Below are 21,613 nucleotides of genomic sequence, written 5' to 3' on the forward strand. Positions count from 1 at the left end.
TGGGGAACAAAAGGCACAGCCTGTGAGAAGTTCCCTTTGCATGAGAGGGACAGAGGAAGGGACTGTGGACGAAGACAGATTCTCCAGGGATGCGCTTAAGTCACTGAGGCTGAAGGCTCTGTGCGGCCTGAGCTCATGTTAAATTTGGCCTTCAACATATATGCATTCATTCACCCATTTACATTTATTGAATACCTATTCGGTGCTAGACACTGTGGTTCTAAAAACAGTAAGACAGCCATCCTCAGGGGCTACGGTCTCCAAAGTGGCTCAGTCAGGACTCACACCTGGGCAATCTGCCTCCAGGACTCACTCTCTGAAGCACAGCTCTCTGTTGTCTCTCTTAGGCAGAAGCTCTCAAACTTTTAGCTCTTCAGAACTAAAACACTGATGCCAGTAACCTCCCACTCCTATTCTTCCAGACTAACAGCCATCCATTTTTATGAGTGGCCTTTGCTCATAATATAGCTTGGCTACAGAACAGAACTGTCACCAGCAGAACTATGACTGTACATGAAAAGTTGCAGAGAGAGAGAGGCTAGCCACTAGACTCTCGCTGTCACACCGCATGCACTGCTTGCACACCTGGCCAGTGCCGGGCATCAGACAGAAAAGAAACAAAGATAAACAGGCACACACCTCCCAGAAGGAGGCTCACAGAACAGGGAAGGAAACAGGTCCCAGGTGAAGCCCCTCACACTACCTCTCCTTTAGGGAATCTTGGGACACATGTCCCTCCATTGCCTGATTGTCATCGTCCCAGATGGCCTGATAAGAAGTCAGATGATCACCTACTCCCCCCTTTCCTGTTTCACTGGGATGACCCAAGAGCAAACGGCAAATGGGTTCCAAGAAAAAGCAAACTTTAAAAGATCCACCTGGAAACAGCACTGAGTCTCACCGAGTCCACAAGTAGCTTCTTGCTGGACTCCCCGATGCTCTTCAAGGCCACGTCCACATCCTTCTGCCCGGGGAGGCAATTCACGCAGTTATTCAGGGAGTGCGAGACGGCCTTGGCCACCTGCGAACACAGGAGAAAAGCTCTGTAAGAAAGCGGCTTTCCGTACATTTTTGCACGTGTTGGGAATGAGCAGTGACAGTATGCAGAGCTGAAAAGATGGGGAAATGGTCCACCAGCATCTTCCTGACACTGTTTACCCTTAAATCTCCTCCTCTGGCCGCTCGCTGTGGTAAATATCCTGTCTTGGCAAAGGCTCTGACACACTGAGACAGCACACCCTGCTTTTCCCCAGAGCCAGGCTAAGTCTGACTCTGCGATTCAAACTCGGAGCTTGCCAATATCATGTCAGGTGCTAAACAAAGATGTCTGATACCAAGAGCAACAGAAAGATCTCCCGTTGAGAGCCCTGCAGGGATCACAGAGGTGGAAGCAGGCCTGAGTTCTCTGGATCACAGTTCATGGGGCTGTGGCTGATTCCTGCTCAGCGACCCTCTGAGTCATCAGCCCCAAGCCTCACTGCCCGAGGGCAGGTAGCCTGCTCCGAGCACTTCCTGTGGAGGTGTCCACAGGATGCCTTTCAAGCATGTGTGAGGGCTCCCTGTTTGTACTCTTTGGTATCCTCAGTTAAAGGGCAAGACCTTAAGATGTGGTTTATGCCAATCCCTTTAACACATTGTATGTGGGAAACGTATTTATGTTCTACCAGTGTCGTAGAGCGCGGGACACGTATTAATACGTTTTTTATAGACTAGCGGTAGAATGCGGGTAACGTATAAATACGTAAACTAAAGTTACCGTAATTTTACTGAACGTTGCCATTTGCGCAAAAAATTAGCAAAAATGGCCCACGCCACCTGTTAGCGCGCAATAAAAACTACCCGCAAACAAATAATCTAAAGCATCTTCTTCCTAGTGACTGGTGTAGAACTTTGCCCAGAAGGTCTCTAGCCAACTAGGTGCATCAGGTAGTTGAAGACTCCTCCAAAGAGGCAGGAGAGAGTCAGAGTTTAAAACTCCGAGTGGTCAGAGCAAGTACATCCACCTTGTCTCCCAGGCTAGGAAGCGGAATACCCTCGAGCACATGTCAGCCCAAAGGAAACAGGTTGTGTCCTGACTCCTAAAGCTCCAAGGGCAGATTTCAACAAAGTAAAGTCCCCCATATTCTCTGTTGGCACATTATGTTGGCTACTAGGCAAGACGTACTAAAGTAGTATTAAGGCCGGGCTGGTGTGGCTCTGTGGTTGAGCGTCGACCTATGAACCAGGAGGTCAGGGTTTGATTCCTGGCCAGGGCACATGTTCGGGTTTCAGGCTCGATCCCCAGTAGGGGGTGTGCAGAAGGCAGACAATCAATGATTCTCTCATCATTGATGTCTCTCTCTCTCTCTCTCTGAAATCAATAAAAAAAATACTATTTTTTTTTCAAAAGTGAGTATTATGTAGGTAAGGGCAGCATTGTTATGGTACTTTGGAAGGTCCTGGAAACACCCACTGAGTAAGTGTTCACACCAGAAGAAGAATGCCCCGGAGGGAGCCTGCTGACACATCCACTTTAGTGATGACCACCATTCCGGGCCTCACCTGGGCCAGCCTCTGCTGACTCTCCGCATCTCCAGGAACAATCAGGGCCTGCTTGGCTTCTGGGATGAGCACGGCCGAGCCCTCCATCACATCTCGAGCAGAATCTAACATGGCGTGTGCAGCTGCGGGGTCACTCGCCGATGCAGCCACTCCATGGGCAGACTGGGCCAGGGTCTTCAGAGCTTGGGCCATCTCTCTAGCTGCCACCCCTGTGGATAAAAGCCATCTAAAGTCATACTTGGGGGTAAACCTCTAGACTGGAGCCTCCTAGAAAGAAGAGTGGCACACCTGAGCTCCAGATTCCTTACTATAAAATTTGAATTGCTGTGCTTCTCAAAGAAGTCGCCCACACCACTGGCTCTGGACCAATCCAAGAGAGGCATTCTAACAAATGCCATGCTGAAAACTATTTCCCTCTGGTTCCCCTCTCCCCCACTGCCCCACTGCTCCTAGACCTAGAACACCAAGTGCATGGGATCACACACAGGAGACTCATTCAAACCCACCTTTCTTCTCAATTGTTTTGATTGGGGCATAAGCTTATCTATAAATATAAAACCCTAATGTGCAAATAGACCGGACGGTGGAACACCTGAACAACCAGTTGCTATGATGTGCGCTGACAACCAGGGGGCACGCACAGAACATGGCGGGCGTCGGCAGCAGGTGGCAGAGAGCGGAACATGGTGGGGGTCAGGTGGCAGAGTGCGGAACATGGTGGGTGTTGGCCATGGTAGGATAGTGGAGCAGGTGAGCGGGGGTGCAAAACAAAGGTGGGGCACCAGTTGCTGTCATTGGGGTGAGCCTCTGGTGGTTACTGAAAATTTTTGCTCCCACACACTGCGGTCCCTCCCGGCATTTGTACCTGCTGCTGGTGCTGCCACTCACACTTACTAATGGTACCGGCCCTGCTCACACCCGCTACTGGTGTAGGCCCCAATTGCTCCACACCATCAGCAGGTGCGAGTGGGCCCCGCCAGCATGTAGGAGTGGCGGCAGCGGCAGTGGCAGGAGCGAGGCTGCCAGCAGACCTGGGACCGGGGCGGTGGCAGGAGGGGCAGGGCAGGAGTGTGGAGGATGGGCCAAGACCCGCCCCTGTGCCCACCGCAGCCTCGCGGTCCACAGTTCCTTTCAAGGTGCACCAATTCGTGCATTGGGCCCCTAGTATACAATAAGTGAACATGTCTCCATGGGCAGCTCAGTGACTTTCTACTTGAATATCCATTGACATATATCTGTCCTCCAGATGGAGACATAGAACAATCGCATCACTCGTGCCCTTTCCCAGTCAATGTCCTCTCACACCAGAGGTCACTGCTATTCTAGTTTCTATGACTTTTGCCTGGTTTTACCTGTTCTTAAACTCCACGTTGATGGAACCACACAATATGTATCCTTTTATATCTGGTTTCTTTCTCGGACCATAATGCTGTGAGTCACCCATGTTGTTACCCATAGCCGTTCATTCCGTTTTCTTGATGTGTACTATTCCATTTACATAAATACATCAACATCTGTTTATGCATTCTTCTGCTGATGGACATTTGGATTGTTTCCTGTTTGGGCTACTATAAATAAAGCTACCAAGAAAATTCTTGTACATGCATTTAGGTTGACATATGGAATCGTTTTTTTAAAAAATATAAACGTAGAAACACAATTGCTGGGTCACAGAGTAAGTGTAAATTTAGAAGTACTACAAAGCTTTTTTCAGAATGTTTTTTACCATGATGCACTCCACCAGCAATGTATGAGAATTCCAGTTGCTCTGCATCCTAGGTGAAACTTGCTATTGTCAGATTTTTTACTTTAGCCATTCTGGTGGGTGTGCAGGTGCCTCTCACTGAGGGTTAATTTTTATATCTCTAGTGAGTAATGATATTGAACACTTTTTCACTTAATGGCCACTGGGATCTCCTCTTTTGTGAGAGGCCTGTTCACCTTTCAATTCACTCCTAAAGATGCTGGGATTTGGTGATAAACTACGAGTATAAACTGCTCCTTAAAAACTCTGGCGCCACCTCCTGCAGGATGAACAGGAGCCTTCCTACACGGCACCTAGTCCTTTGCAACCAAGAAGAGGACGCAGACTGGAAATGCCAGAGCACGTGACAAAGGCACCTGAGAATCCGAGAGCTACAGAAGAGCCGACCTTAGAGCTCATCTCTGAACCGTTTCATAGACGAGGCCCAGCGCTTGTCCATGAACACGCTTTTAGAGGCAGCACCAGAGCCAGACCTGAGGTCTTCTAACTTCTGGGTCAGACTCTCTGCACAGTGCTCTCTGGGATAGAGAACAACGAGGGATCTTGTTAAAGGATATAACATCGGCAATAAAATACGCAAATCATTTTTTTCTAAAGGCTTTGGCTGGATGGTCTCTGGGGGCCACTGCGTGTGGCCTTTACCCGCCATGGCTTCGGCTGAATCAACAGACATGGCGGGTGGTCCTCTTCTTGCTGAGGATGATGAGGGCCCGTAACACAATGAAGAGTGCAAAAGGCCCAGCTCCAGAAAACAAGACAACTGTACAGCACAGCGGACTTGCTGACCTGTAAATGTTTAGTAAGCCACACAGCTGGGACATAACTACAACCTAAGCAAGGCAGGTTACAAAACCGCAGTCTACCACTTCTCACATGGCACTTCCGTGTGCAACATGCAGAATCAAAGATTTTGAACAACGTGCTTTCTGAGGCAGAGGAGAAGGCCAGGAGAGAAAACACGAAGATAATAAAGCGAAGGTGGTGGAGGGAAGCAAGCTGCGTAAAACAGCCATTCTACTTTCGGTTAAGCTCGGGCCCAGGCCGGAAGGATTCCCTGTGCAGGAGAGCTGCAGAGGAGGTGTGGTTAAGACCGCACCTAGCTCTGGCTCTGCTGCTCGTTAGCTGGGCGGCCTAGACTGTTGCCTCAGTTTCCCACAAGTGTTAGGGGAAGCTGAGATCACAGCTCTGACTGTTGAAAATCGTAGCCTGTGGCTTTTAGATCCCTCCTCTTTGTCGTGTTAACTGAATCCATTTCTATTAGAGGTATATATGACTTTGGAAGGATAAAAACATTTATCCTACACAATAAGGAAAGTCATGTTTATGCAAAAGTCATTTACTGAAACAAGGCCATTTTTTTTAAAAGGCAGAAACCAGAGGAACGGAGTTCTGCAAGCTGATGCTTGTCCGTCCAGGTGTTTCCTACCAAGGACTCAGCATGAAATCTCAGGGCACATCCCGGGTTCTCTTTGGAGGGATCAGGTTTCCCAGGAAGAGGCAGCCACACCATCCAAAGGATGGAACAAGGCCGCCAGAGGCTGGGAGCCCAGGGAACATCTCGGGCTGTCCATGGCAGAGTTCACAGCAGCATCCTCAATGTAAGGAAGAGAATCGTCAGAGCTGGTCCTCAAGCAAACACCACCCTCCAAATGAAGCTGCTCCACAGTCAGGCGTGCATTACCGTGCCGGAGCTGCCGTGGGAAACAGGAAAGCCGGCCACTGTTTCAAACCCACAGTCCTTTGAAGACACACATCACTTCCCCAGAATTCTTGCCTCCTGGGTCTTAAATTATATTCAGTAACAGAGTCTTAAGAAGCCATGTCCGTGATATAAAAGATAGTGGGATTTTTTGTAGTTATTCTTGATCAGAATTCATGTAGATTGTGTGTAGACAGCATTAGACCACATAGCAAACTCACAAGGTTAAAACTAAGCCTGACAGAGTTTTCATCTGTCCCAAGGGATGTATGTGGAAAGGCACCTGCCTATGGAATTGTATCCGGCTGATCAGAAATACATTTGGAATACTGCACTGGCCAAACGCACGTCCGCATCAGAATCCAGCCCTGTGGCAGCCTCTGTAACTTCTGAGTCCTACACACCCTGACCGTGGACCAGGGAACTGAGGCCCAGGGCGAGGCTGCCATTCGCGCTCTCTCCTTGCTTCCCACCCATTCTTTAACTTTCCTGCCTTCAACAGGGAGAGCAGGGCCCTGTTCTTCCTAAAGCCAGTGGGTGTTCCTTAAGTCTCTCGTAGGTAACTGTCTGGGCAGCAACTACCTCTCTAGCTCTAAAGACATCCCTCTCTCCGAGTTTCCTCTCTCCAGAGCTACATGTTCTCATTTCTTTTGAAGGTTTCTATTGCTCGGGCTTCTTCAATATATTTGAGATCCTCACGGTTTCATCTGATAAACTTTTCTCACCCTACCCCGCCCCCCGCAAGGCAAATATATCTCCACTGTTTCAATCATTATAATTTTATTAAACATTAACACATCTTCATCTCTAGCCCAGCCTTCTCTACTGAGGTCCAGAGGCAAATATCTAGCTGCCTAATGGGTACTTCTACTTGGATATGCTGCAGGCACTTCAAACGGAGAGCATTTAAAGTGAACCTGGCATCCAGCATGCCCGCCAATGGGCCCGCATTTCCATTGCAGGGATTCCAACATCTCCTATTCACCTATCAGGCCGTGGTACAAGCTGTCCTTCCTTACTCCCATCCTGCCACTCCCAGCCAGTCACCAACGGTCAGGTCTCTCTTTAACCCGCCTCTTCGCCTTCACTACCATCCCTCATGCGGATGCATGCAATAGCCTTCTCACTGGTCTCCCTGCCTCTAACGTTGTTTCCCTCCAACTTATTTGCCCACAAGAGGAAGAGCAACTTCTATAAAAGGCAATGTAAACTGTATCCGTGGGGGAAAACTCTTCAATGTTTTCACGTGCTCTTAGGTTAGGTTTCAAATGACTCAAATTGGCGTAGGAGGCCTTTAGGATCGGCCCCCCCAGCCTACCTTTCCAGCCTATCCTCTCACGCCGCCCCTCCCTGGCTTTTCCTGGACCCTTTCTCAGTTCATTTGGTCAGCCTTCCTTTCTCTCTCACCTTTGGGACTTCATAGGTGCTGTTCCCACTGCCAAAATGAATGGAGCTACTTTTAGGTGGTTTTTCAGACACCAGCGAGACAGTCTGTCATCCTGAATGTTATCAGTTATCAGATGATGTAAGGTGTAAAGCAGTCTTTGCTCCATTAACAATGCATTTCATCATCCAGACAAAATCTGGCAGGGTTTCAGGAAAGTTTAGAAATTCTTGAAACTTAAACCTCTCCTATGCCCTATGCTTTTAAGAATTTATATATACTTTTCCTTCTCCTTGAATGCTTAATGAGCCCTAAACAATCCTTAAAACCCCAGGTGTCAATTCCACTCGGAAAATGTCCCTTACCCTCCCATTAACAGAACTCTACATTCTTTTCTTTGCAGGTACTATATTATGCTGTGCCATAACTCTTACTGTGCGCGTATTTTCCAAGCAATAAATACACATAGCTATTTTTAAAATGAAAGAGGATTTTGCTTGTAGTAACGGCCGAATAACTTATTGTAGATGAACCGTCTCTCAGAAAAACCACTAGAAACACTGGAAAAACATACATACAAAAACATCTGTTTGAAGGCACTGTAAAGTCACCAAGGCATGAGCTTTACCTTGATGAGTAAACAAAGAATGAAAGCACAGAGAAGTGAGTGCAATGTTGCATTTGCCCTCAAGGCATTTTTAAATTTGTAAACTATCCTCCAGAAGCTGAGGAGCTGAGCAGAGCTTCCTGAAATCTCATGGGTCTGGGAAGATAAAAAAAAGCACAGTTCTGAGCCCAAGAAACAGCAATGTCCTGGTAGACACCACAGATGTTTGGATGGGAGGCACAAAGGACTACCCCCTAAAAGGAAAGCTGGAAATAGACTGCACTATCTCCAATCAGTTCAGTCCCTCCTCACATTACGGTGATCTGCCCTATCTTAACCACCTGCTAGGAAAGAAACACAAGCTGGAGCCTCAAACTATCTCTACAATGTAAATGCCAATGATTAGCAATATAGATAGATAGATATAGATATAGATATAGATCTATATAAATATATAGATATATAGATAAATAGATATGTAGATATATAAATACATATCTCACACCAGGAGGTAAAGACCAATGGCTGAAAACAAAGAGGAGAAAAAACCTAGACAATACAAACAGGTCCATACATGATTCTGATATTGGAATTATTAGGACTGGACATTTAATAACTGCGATAAAGATGTTGAAGAAATTCGATGATAAGATAGAGAGTTCCAGCAGGGAAATGGAAATGATAAGAAAATAATCAAATGGCTCTAATAATACTGAAATATATGATATTTAAAATAAAAAAACTCCACAGAAGGGGATGAAAGCAGAATAGACACAACTAAAGAGAAGAATCATGAGCTGCAGATAAATCAAAAGAAAAAATCAAGAATGAAGCATAAAGAAGAAAAGGTGTATTCTGGCTGGGTGACTCAGTTAATTGGAGCATTGTCCTGTACACCAAAAGGTTATAGGTTCAATTTCAGTCGGAGCACCTGCCTAGGTTGTGGGTTCGATACTGGTCAGGGCACATACGGGAGGCAACCAATCAATGTTTCTCTCTCACATCAGGGTGTGTGTGTGCGTGTGTGTGTGTGTGTCCCTTCCTCCCTCTCTAAAATAAATAAAAAACATATCGTCAGGGGAGGATTAAAAACAATAATAAGAAAAATTATGGAAAATATAGAAAAGAGCATAGGAGACACACCAAACAGTGAAAATGACTAACTTAAGTGGTAACTGAACTCTACAAAGAAGACAAAAAAGGGGGGTGGGGGGACAGAAGCAGTATTTGAAGATACAATGGTTGAAAGTTAAAAAAAAAAAAAGCTTTGGTAAGACAACAAATCTCACTTTTAAGGAGTACTACAACCCAAAGCAGGATAAATATGCAAGAAAATTCCTCTGGGGACATTGCTTGAAAATAAAAGGCTGAGAAAATTCAAAAAGCAAGTAGAGGGGAAAAATAAAATCACATTACCTTTAGAAGAGTAAACTGACAGCTGACTTCACAAGAGAAATAAAGGAAGCCAGAGGACAATGGAATAACATCTTCAAAGGCTGGAAGAAAATAACTCCCAACCTAAAATTTTATAATAATTGAAATTATCCACCAAAATTAAAGGCTAAACAAAGGCATTTTTAGAAAAACAAAAACTGAAGGCATTGGTCACAGTAGACTCAGACTAAAGGGAATACTGAAAGAAGGTCTTCAGGTAGAATGGAAATAAGCCCAGGTGGAAGAACAGAGAAATATAGGAAGGAATGAAGAACAATGAGATAAACTTGGGAGTGAATCGATCTATACCTACTGCATGAACCAATATTGAGGCTGAATTGAGGAATTAAAATGTATGTGGAATTAAAACACACGGCAATGAATGAGTTGGAAAAAATGTAAATGTAATTTAAGTGTCCCAAGATTCTTGCACTGTCTGGAAAGAGGTAAACATGGTAAATTATCTTAGACTTTAAAAAACTGTAATACTCAATGAATGTACAACTAACAAGTTAATCAAAAGGAGAGAATTAGAATTGAACAAATACATATAAATCTGAAAGAAAGCAAGAAAGGGAAGAAAAGGAACCTAGAACAGCTAGGACATAAAGAAAATAGTAGGATGATAGAATCAAACTCCAATATGATCAGTAATTGCAGTATATGTAAACAGATCAAATATCCCAATTGAGAGAAAAAGATTGTCACACAAAATAAGAACTTCTCCCTCCACCAAAGAGCAGCTACATGATACTGACAGGATACACATTAAATATAAGCACTCAGAAAAGTTCAAAGTAAAAGCATGGGAGAGGATGCATCATGCACACTATAATGAAAACAAAAGCTTCTATGCAGAAAACTATATAACAGTACTGAGAGAAAGGAAAATCTAAATAAATGGAAGAACATAACCCATTCACAGATTAGAAGACTGTGATAAAAAGTCAGTAATTTGTCCTTTACCCCAAACTGATTCATGTAACTTCAATTAAAAAAAACCCACAGGGTATTTGTGGGTGGGTGGGTAGAAACTGACAGGCTGATTCTAGAACTGATGTGGAACTATGAAGGGCCAAGAATAGTCAATACTAACCTGAGGAAGAATAACAGTGTTGGAGGACTTACATTATTAGATATTAATGCTCAGTAAATATAAAACTGTAGTAATTAGAAAAGTGTGATACTAAGAACAGGCAATTAAAGCAATGGAAAAGAAACAAAGGACCAGAGACCGACTTGCACATATATGTTGCTCATTTAATTTATAATAAAGTGCCACTAAAGACTACGGGGTTTCAATAAGTAGTGCTGGGTCAAATGCATAAGTATGTGGGAAAAAAACTAAAGTAGGACCCTATTTGCACGTCTACAAAACTCAATTCCAGATTGACTACACTTCTAAATGTAAGAAGTAAAACAATAAAACTTCTAGACTATAACAGAGGAGAATATCTTCATGATTTTGGAGAGGCACAATTTTAAGTACTAACTTAAAGGAAAAAGTACTAACCATAAAGGAAAAGAAGTGTAAATTGGACTATTTTAAAATTTAAATTTTGTTTTTCAGCAAACACCTTTATGAGAGTGAAAAGGTAAGCCAAGATACAAGAATATACCTAAGCCACATGGAATTCATACAAATAAATAAGAAAAGGATAGAAAATTCAAATTTTTAAAAATGTACAAAAGAAATGAACAGGCACTTCACAAAAGAAGTTACCCAAATGGCCAATGAAAAGGTCCTCAACTGCATTGTTCCTCAGGGAAACACAAATTCAAAACTCAGTGTGCCGCTGCTCCACACTCAGCAGAATGGCCATGGCTGACAACACCAAGTGGTGACAAGGCTACAGGACAACTGGGTCCTTCGTTACTGCTGGAAGGGGCATAGCTGAATAGCTGCACAGCCCATGACCCAGCAATGCCACTGAGCTGCTGAAAATGTTCCATTACTCGATCTTGATGGTGGTTTGGGGGTGCATTATATTTGTGATAACTCATGAAGGTATACATTTAGGATGTATGTTCTCTTCTGGATGTATATTTACTTCAAAGTAATGTATATCTCAAACAAACAAAAAACGTCAAGCAGTAGCACAGAATAACAAAAGCAACAATCCATACCCACTCCTCCCCGATTCCTACTCCTAGAGCCACTCAGTTCTTTATGCTTTCTTCTGATTAATGTCATATTTTCAAGCAATGGGCTTACACTGAAACTCCTGTTTCCATTTCAGATAGCTATAGATGTCCTCCTGGGTCTACTTCTGACTACACGAACATTTCCTTTCTTTTACAAGCTGGAGTTTTTCCTAAAGTGGATCACTACACAATCTGTTCCTTACAGTGTACTCCTGCCATCTCCAGTACTCAACCACTCCTCTCCCTGCAGACCTTGAGGCTTTTATTTATTTGGCTCTTTCAGTTATAACTGATCTATCTTCTTCCATCTTTGAAAATTTCATTGATATCTTATTTGTTATAATCTCCTCTTTTATTCTCTTTGACCTTTTTACCCCCCTTTTCTTTAGTGGGATTTCAAGTTATGTGCAGATAGTCCCAGAAGTTTATAATTACTGTTTGCTTATAGTCTAATAGGGGTATGACTCACTAATAGTTTTTTGGGGGAGGTCATATTTTATTAGGTTTTTGTGTGCAGAGCATTAAGCCAAGTAACAAGTATGTGGAAAGTGCTTGAAAACTGTGTTGAGCTGCTAAAAAAAAAAAAGTCAGGTTCACCATAAAGTCAATGAATTCCCACCCGGCCCCTGGACCCCTGGCATCGGGACGGGCGTGAGTCTCACCTGTGTAGTGCTCATTTCCTTGAGCAGCACAGGTCAGGAGCTGCGCCATGGAGGAGCCCACTGCTTTAGATGTACTTCCCAGGTCCTGAGCACATTTTTCCAGCTGCAAGAATATTCAAGCAGGGAAGGAACTTAGAAGAAAAAACATACCCAATGAAATCTAAGCATAAAAATAATGCAGACCAAACTCAGGGCCTTAGCTCTTTCCCAACAAATGTACCAGTGGCGCAAAGAAGTGGGGTGATGGCGGGGGGAGGGAGGGAGAACCCTGCTCCCCTGCTCCAAGCGCGAACTATGAGGGATTAGGTAAGTTACGAACTTCTCCAAACCTCAGCTTCTTAAGATGGTAATACCTAGCTCAGAAGGTTTGCAGAGAATTAATGTACATACTCAACAAATGGTAGCTATTAGTGTTATGCCTTTAGAGCTAATTTAGAAAGTCTGCAACAAATCCTTAGTGAGAATTAATTATCCTCTGGCAGGAAGTGGGCAGACATCCAGCGGTACCACCTTCCTGGCCTGTGGGACCATTAACATTGCTCAATTTGATCATTATACTTTGAGGAGCTCTAACCAGAAGGAAATGCAATAGAAATGGAGGTTTGGAGTGGTAAATGAGATTATGAAAATGGGCAAAGTGCTTGCTTCCCATGAACAGCATGTCATCTTGCTTTGTAAACGGAATAAATAATTCAGGGAACAAAGTCAGTGAAGGCCTGGGGTCTGGATAATTAGTTGATTACTAGATGAGGACAACGTTCTGGAAGAGAACTTCTGGGTGTACTGCAAGGGTGCAGAGAGGCATCAGAGAATCGGTGCATTTCTAATCCCGCAGGTTTTGCAAGAGAGGCAGGCCCTTCAGATGAAAAATAGAGCCTGGTCCATTACAGCCAACAGTATAACACAGTACACACACTTTTTAAGGGAAAACAATTTCCTTAAAATTTACATGGTGTTTCTTACATACTAACTGACCAGTTATTTTATGTGAAGGCAGAATTCACGTCACGCAAGCCTCTCTTGGTCTCCCTGCACCACAGAAGTTTGCAAAGGGAGAGACCTGGACCACACTGCAAAACTGCTGGCCCAGAGCCAAGCCTGACTTCATCAGTAGCTGGGTGACTTTAGTTAAGTGACTTAACCAGAGTTTCCTACTCTTTACAATTAGGGGTAGCCTGATGGGACAAATATTTTCTGAGTGCTTCTTATGTTCTAGACCAGTGATGGCGAACCTATGACACATGTGTCAGAGGTGACACGCAAACTCATTTTTTTGGTTGCTTTTTCTTTGTTAAATGGCATTTAAAGATATAAAATAAATATCAAAAATATAAGTCTTTGTTTTACTATGGTTGCAAATATCAAAAAATTTCTATATGTGACATGGCACCAGAGTTAAGTTAGGGTTTTTCAAAATGCTGACATGCCAAGCTCAAAAGGTTCGCCATCACTGATCTAGACATTGCTAATCTAGTCTATGGTAAAGTAGGTGTTCCTGAAGTCCCATATATTCTAAAAGTGTTAGTTCACCCCAAGAGCAGCAATAGTTTTAAGAGATCACTCCCAACATGAGTGACTACAAGCTTTAATTCAAACCTTTATTTTGCCGATAACTGGACCTGTTTTCTCAGCTGTTAAGATGGGGTTAACAAAACCTTCTCATTAAGGTTACTTATTGTCAGGACAAATTTTATTTATGAGTGTATAGAGTGCTTAATAAATGGTGGCATTTTATTAGTGATGTTCAGTCATGTGTAAAGGAGGTACATATAAAGGAGGAGGATTGGTAAACTTTAACCAAGAAAACCCTGCCATAAGCATCAGGAGGTAGCCTAACATAAAAACTGCTAGGTAAATGTTTTTTTGTTTTGTTTTTTAAACATGATTCTTGGAAGTATCCCCTGTACTTTTTTTTATAACCATATTGCCACTCATTTCCTAGTAAAATACCCGAGAGGAGAGACGAGACTTTATAGCGAGGTGATGATACAAGCTGCATCTATTTTTTTAAATTACGTTTTCTTTTTATTGTTGTTATTATTATAGCTGTCCCCCAACTCCTAGTTCCAAACCCAGCCAGTCAGCCGCACTGGTCTTAGAAAAAGGCCAGAGATGAGAACGCTGGCCCCCAGCACTGGCATGTGTCGGGTGCATGAAGGAGGGGTGAATCTAACACGCCGGGTCATGCCCAGCCAGACCCGAGAAGGGCCCTCACGGCACCAGCAGCAGGGCCCTCGGGCGATCCCTACCACAGCGCAGCTCTAAAGCAATGTGGCTGCTCTGAGGCTTTGCATTCAAAGTGTTTGACGTCCGGGCACACCAACCCCCAAATGAAAACCGCTTCACACGATTAGAACAGAAGGCAGGCCCCAGCCCACCTTACCGTCTCGCCGGGAAGCGGCTTCAGCTGGCTGTCCGCGGCTGCCATCTTCGCGTCCTGCAGCTCGTTCTTCAGGGTCTGCACGGTGCTCAGAGCGGAGTCGATCTCCATAGGGCCGCAGGCTTCGTGGGCCTGTGACAGAGTCGGGAACATGCGTACACAGTTGGCTTGGAAAAAGTGTCCCCAGTATTTTGCAACATCTGACGTGCCTTCTGGACGTACCCCCAGTGAATGTCCTACTCCAGCAATAGGAGGCAGGCAGGAAGCATTTCCCGAGAGGGCAAAGATCATCCGCAGTCAGAACCTTAGTCCTAACTTCCTCAAATAGTAAGTTACGTCTGTCTCTCAACTGGATAGACTTCTAGTCTCCTTGAAGCTGTTTTTATCTGAAATGCATTTGCTTCTCAGACTAAGAGGACGCTTATTCACTGTGCCTGGGTTCTGGAGATAGGGCAACCAGCACAGTAGGTGCGCACAGAGAGGCAGGGAAGCATGTGGTGAGCACTTAAATGAAGGAAGGGAGGAAGAAATGAATGAATAAACCCAGGACTTGGGGCCAAAGCTTTATCAACCTCATTGATTCTCTTTATAAATTTCTAAATTATAAACCATTATCCTTTCATACCAAAGGCTACGGAAGATTTTTTTTTCCTTAGTAATTTGTTTTAAGAAAATTTTATTCTTTTGATCATTTAAAATATTGGTCTCAAAGGCGTTGATCACCCCCATATACATATCTTAATCAATTATATGCATGTATAATTACGGAACAGTGTATTAAATACTGGTAAATCGTAATTTCTTTCCTTTTTAAATAGTTAACAACAGCAGCAATAAACGCTAATTAATTTCTATGTGCCAGTATTCCACAGTGAGGAAACTGGGGCAGAGAGATTCATTAACTTGCATAGGTCACAAAATTAGTCAACGGCAAGGCCAGAATTTGAACACAGGTGGTCTAACTCCGGAGTTGATATTCTTCACCCTTACACTAAGAAAAAAAACACTTGAGCCCTGGCTGGTGTTTCTAAATGGATAGAGCATTGGCTATTGCACAGAAGGGTTACAGGTTTGATTCCTGGTCAAGGGCATGTACCTGAGCTGCAGGTTCGTTCCCCGGCCCCAGTCAGGGCCCATGCAGGAGCCAACCAATTGATGTGTCTATTACATGTTCCTCTCTCTCTCTCTCATCTCCCTCCCTCCCACTCTCTCTAAAAAGGCAGTGGAAAATACCCTCCAGTGAGGATTAACAAGGACAGAAATACTTGAAAGCTCTCAGTGTCTTCCTGCACTCAGTGGGCCATCTTGCTTGAGCCCACGGGGAGGCTGACTGCTCGAGCCGGAGTTGGAGGTGTGCGTGTCTACGACTCACTGAAAAGCCCTTAAAGCTCAGGTGTTCAGGTTCTATGCCGATATTCTGATTCGGCTACGGAGGCCAGGCCCAGGATTCCGCATTCTAAGTGCCCAGCTGACCCTAGTACAGATGGTCTCCGGACCTCTCCTTGAGAAACACAGCTCAAAGTACTTTACTTGGATATAATCTAAATCTCTGGGTATTTTTCTTTGGTGATGCAGTGCACTGTTCATATTAATTCAAATCAGCTCCTATCCTTCTTCCCTTGCTCCTGGATGCGGCTATCTGTTTCTACACAGGGATTGTTACAGTGGGGAGAAATGAATTCATGCCAGAACGTCTTGGTAATGCCACATCAAATAGTGTAGTAATGAGGCCTCTGGTAATTAATACGTTCCAGAGACAGAAACTCATTAATCCCTAATCCTGTTCAATTGAGGACCTTATTAAGGTGAATGCTTCCATTTAAGATGTGACAAACTTTCAGAGCAAAAAGATAATATAAATGTTCTTCCCCCTCCCCCCCTGCCCCACCAAAACAACTAGATTTGTTGCCTAAATTTGTTATTAAGTTCATAAGATGATGAGGGGGAGATATGATCACTTTGGCCCACAATTTACCTAGCACCAAGAAACTGATGACTACCAGGCTCCCCTAAGACTCTGAAAACAGACTACTGTTTGTCCAGGGTATGGGAGGAGGGGGAAGTGTGCAACTGAAAATAGTTTAAGAAAGGTCATCTGTAGCCAGAAGGTGAACAATAACTCTAGGAGACTGTGGCTAAAAGTGGTAAAAGCCAATGTACACGGAGGGCACCTTTAATGGTCATGCAAATGCATGGACAAGAAATGTGCCCAGCAGTGCTCAGGCCCTGGTAGCACCCGGGTTACACAAGCGGGAAGGAATTCAAAGCGCCATTCCCAACGAGCTAACCGCTGTGACAAGGGGCCCACTTGCCTTCTGCGAGGCAGTCCGCAGCTCCGCCAAGCTGGTGGCGAGATTCTTGGCGCACTGGCTCAGCTGCATGGCGGCAGCCTGGTCGCTCACCGTGGGCACTGCGGCTTTGGCGGAGGACACCATCTTGCTTCCAGGCTGTAGAGAGAGGGGCAGAACGTAAGGCAGCTCCTGGAAAGTAAGGGAGGTGACCCCAACAGCAAGGCCACAACTCAGCCAGCACTTACTTTCCCTGAAACAAAGAATATTAGAACCACATTCACCCCCCTGCCCCCGAAAATTCCCACCCCAAATCAGATACTCTAGGCTAGGGGTCCTCAAACTTTTTAAACAGGGGGCCAGTTCACTGTCCCTCAGACCGTTGGAGGGCCGGACTACAGTTTAAAAAAAAACTATGAACAAATTCCTATGTACACTGCGCATATCTTATTTTGAAGTAAAAAAACAAAACGGGAACAAATACAATATTTGTATTTGCATGTGGCCCGCGGGCCGTAGTTTGAGAACCCCTGCTCTAGGCTGTACATTCTAGGAATGTAAAATACATAAATAAATGGATGTGTCATTGAGGAAGGGGTAAAATTTGGATAGTGACTTGAAATTCTCATTTAAAACGAATTTCAAAGAGAGTTTCTTATTAAATATGATTCTTTTTGTTTCTCAGGATAGCTCTTTAACCGAAATATATACAAAGATTATTTTTTAAAAATATAGGCAGACAGCCTGGCCAGTGTGGCTCTGTGGTTGAGTGTCGACCCATGCACCAGGAAGTCACTGGTTCGATTCCCTGTCAGGGCATATGCCCAGTTTCAGGCTTGATCCTCAGTAAGGGGCGTGCGGGAGGCTGCCAATCAGTTTATCCCTCTCTCTCCCTTCCTTTCTCTCTCAAATAAATAACAACATATTTTTTTTAAAAAGCTTTAGTCACAAAAATTGTAAAATGTCTAAAAATATAGGCAGACAAAAATGAAACAAATAAAATGACCTATTTTATTTCTCACTACTCAGGATAATTTCATCATGCATGAAATGTCTGTGCTCATGTACAAATATTTTCAAGAATAAGATCATGCATTTATTCTATTTTCAAACTCCTTGTTTTATATATTCTACTTTTTTATTAATCCTCACCTGAGGATATTTTTTCGATTGATTTTTAGAGAGGGTAGAAGAGGGAAGTAAGGGGTAGGAGGGAGAAAGAGAAACATTGATGTGAGAGACACTGATTGGCTGCCTCCTGCATGAGCCCTGACCAGGGCCGAGGATTGAACCTGTAACCCAGGTACATGCCTTTGACTGGGTATTGAACCTATGACTCTCTGGTGTGCAGGCCAATGCTCTAATCACTATGTAAGGCTGGCCAGGGCCATAGTCTATCTTTTAAATAGCTAATAGTATTACATTGTATATATCTGTTAATATTTCTCAATCCTATATTTGTTGGGCATATTTTCATTTTTCTAATATAATAAACAATGGTATGACAAACACCTTTGTAGCTAACATTTTGTACATGGTCATAATTTTTTGAATAAACTTTTAAAAGTAGAATTTCTGGAACAAAGAGTATAGACACTTTTAAGGGTTTTATTACACAGGCTATACATATGTCCTTATAAAGTTGTAACAAAGCTAATTGCCAAATCATAAATATTAATATTTAAAGAATTCATGCCCTGGCTGGGTGGCTTAGTTAGTTGGAGCATCATCCCATACACCAAAGATTGTAGGTTTGATTCCCAGTCAGGGCACATACCTAGGTTTCAGGTTAGATACTCAGTTAGGACATGTACGGGAGGCAATCGATCTATGTCTCTCTCTCTCTCTCCCTTTCTCGTCCCCTTCCTCTCTCTAAAATCAATACACATATCCTTTAGTGAGGATTTTAAAAAAGTTACAAAACAAATAAAAGAATTCATGAGAATTTAAGAAAAACCAGCATGAGTATTTAAAAAACGAATAAGTTCACATAATAAAACAAATAACTGAAACATGAAAAATGTGTAACATTTTGACCAACAAGGAAATACAAAATCAACCAATAAGAGCTTAACCAAGCAAGCTGGCAAAAACATTTTTTTAAAATGCTTGATTCCCCAACTTGAAAAAGATGTATCAAAAGGTGTGTTCCATACACTGCTAGTTGTAGATTTGGATTCATTCAGCTTTCTGAAAGGGCATTTCACAACATGTATGAAGAAAGTTGAAAATGTAAACTTTAAATGTAGACTCTGACCTGCCAACTCCATTTCTATTTACTTCTTAGTTGTAGATTTGGATTCATTCAGCCTTCTGGAAGGGCATTTCACAGCATGCATGAAGAAAGTTTAAAATGTAAAAACTCTGACCTGCCAACTCCATTTCTATTTACTTCTAACTCTGCCTTAGTCTTGTAATGATCTGATGGGTCAATGATAACAAAATTAAAAAGCAACAGAAAAAGGGAAAGGAAAAAGAAGGGCAGGACAGAGTGGACCCTGGAACACGCATACACTGCTCTGTCACAGTCTCTACAGTCCTGCCAGCAGGGGAGACGGCACACCTCTAACCACCTGAATGAAAAGAGAAACACCTACCTGTCCGAGCTACAATTCTCAATGTCCCAATAATAAAAACAAGCCGATGGCAACCCTATTTCTAGAAATTTACCCCAAGGAAATAACTGAAGGGGGGCAAAGGCCTGGAACACACATGGAGACTTTCATTCTATCCCTATCACAGGTGGTTTATGATGGCAAATAATGGAAAACAACCTATTTGTTCAATGACAGGAAAACAGCTAAACATGGAGAATTGACGGATGATAGAATGCTATTCAAAATCATAAATGCTCATAATATACTTGTTAACATGAAAAACACAGGCTATATGTGATGAATTTTAATTAAAAATATATACATACATATGCATGTCTGTGTATGTAGTCAAAATGAGAAGAAATACATCGCACTTTTTATCTTCTATCTGCATGTGGGATCTATGACACTTAAAAAAATTAACCAAATGTATGGAACCATGAGTTCTGTAACTATAGGTTCAACTAGACAGGGCCAAGGTAGAGAGCGGCCTAATCACAAGAACTCTTTATGGGATACAGGTAGACAGAAAGAGCTGAGAGATCTGAATACAAAAAGTATGTAAAAAGGGAGTTTTCCCACAACTTCATATTCTGGTTTCATTTAACTTTCCTTAAACTGAATCCACCCCTCACCCACAGAGACGGGCAGTACTTATTCATTCTACAACTGCCACAGGAGACTGGCATGCCTTTGAAGAAGATGCACTCGCCATTCCTGGTCTCCTTGGCCATGAATAATAGCATTAGACATTCTGGAAACTAGAAAACCTAAAGCAATGCCCAGGACGAGGCTGTTAATCAAACCTGCAACCTCTCCCATGCTTTCTCTCACAGGAGAGAAAGAAAGTGATTCTCCTGAGAAAAATGGATTAGGTGCCATCTCCTGGGGCCATTTCCCTGCGTAGAAGCATTTTGCTTCGCCAAGCTGAATCTACCTCTCCTGAGACTGCGAATATGAGGAGGGAGCCTTCAAGGTCTGCTACCTGCGAAGACTTCGCTGTGGCTGTGGAATTCCTTATTCCTCTCCTTGGGATAAAAGATGCCTCCTGCCCAGTGGGGGTGGGGAGCTCTGAGTACAACCCAGGTGAATGCTTCAGTGTTACCTGGAGGAAGTTCTGGCTGGAGATGATGAGAGCCAGCTGGGCACTGAGGTCTTCTGCTTGGGCTTGGCTCCCTCTCACCCCCTGGACCAGTTGAGGGATGTGATCAGCCACCGCCTAGAGGAAGCAGGAAAATGAAAACTGAGCTACCTAGCATGGTGAATTACCAAAACAAGGTGGACAATGACCCAAGTGATCAATGTTTTTTGGATGTGCTGCCATTCCTGGGAGATGCCTGTCGCAGACCTTGGATTTACACAGCACCGTTAGCCAGCTGGGTCCTTACCAACACTGACCCCTAACCCAGAAGCTCTGGGTACCCTTCCCCCACACATGCTCTGTCTACCCCGCGGTCCCAAAGGTCCCCATGTGTTCAGCAGAAGACGATTCTACATAATGAGGCCTTAAAAGAATGCCCCAGTTCCAATGCACACTACCCTGGCTCACTAGGGTTGAAAACTTCAGAGAATCTATACAATTCACTGGTGGATAAACTCAGGTCATAGGGTCCCAGGAGCAGGAAACAGTGAGAGAAGCGCTGAACTATCAGCAGATTTCAGTGCTTCTATTTTTTATTTTTATTTTTGGTGTGTGTGTACACATTTAGTTTTATTGTAACAAAGCAACTTGTACACTTTTAACGTTTAAAATTGAACATCATCTTTCCTTTCTAGTGAAACGAAAAGAAAGTTTAAAAATAAACAGGAACAAAATTACAATAGAGTTTTCTAGTGAAACAAAGAGAAAATTTAAAAATAAGCAGGAACAAAATTACAATAGAGAAATGTCAATTCCAAATAAGCTCCTATAGGTTCTGCTGATTCTCCCATCGAGTGGCAGGGCTCAAGTCATTAGGAGAGAATTTTATTTTAAAAGTGTCATCTTAGACTGCAAGGATGTCTGTTAAACATCACAATTAAACATGACAAAGGAGAAGCCATGTTGTCAAAATGCCCACTTAACCCACCCAGACATCTCAAACCTACCCTTTGCTGACCTTCTATAACAC

At 43.4% G+C, this 21,613-nt stretch overlaps 1 protein-coding gene across 3 annotated transcripts in view; it reads right to left on the reverse strand.

Annotated features, from left to right (window-relative positions):
• Positions 1-21,613, reverse strand: part of TLN2 (talin 2) — a 427,582-nt gene that overhangs the window by 101,356 nt on the left and 304,613 nt on the right. For all 3 annotated transcript variants that reach the window (XM_015563004.1, XM_006762311.2, XM_015563003.1), the window contains 6 exons: positions 20,608-20,721; positions 16,930-17,064; positions 14,621-14,749; positions 12,238-12,340; positions 2,542-2,750; positions 902-1,021 (listed from right to left, as the gene is read on the reverse strand). In XM_015563004.1, the coding sequence (XP_015418490.1) occupies positions 902-1,021; positions 2,542-2,750; positions 12,238-12,340; positions 14,621-14,749; positions 16,930-17,064; positions 20,608-20,721 (810 nt within the window). The remainder of the gene's footprint in view (positions 1-901; positions 1,022-2,541; positions 2,751-12,237; positions 12,341-14,620; positions 14,750-16,929; positions 17,065-20,607; positions 20,722-21,613) is intronic.

This window comes from Myotis davidii, unplaced genomic scaffold, assembly GCF_000327345.1.
Source record: "Myotis davidii unplaced genomic scaffold, ASM32734v1 scaffold57, whole genome shotgun sequence".
Taxonomy (NCBI): Eukaryota; Metazoa; Chordata; class Mammalia; order Chiroptera; family Vespertilionidae; genus Myotis; species Myotis davidii.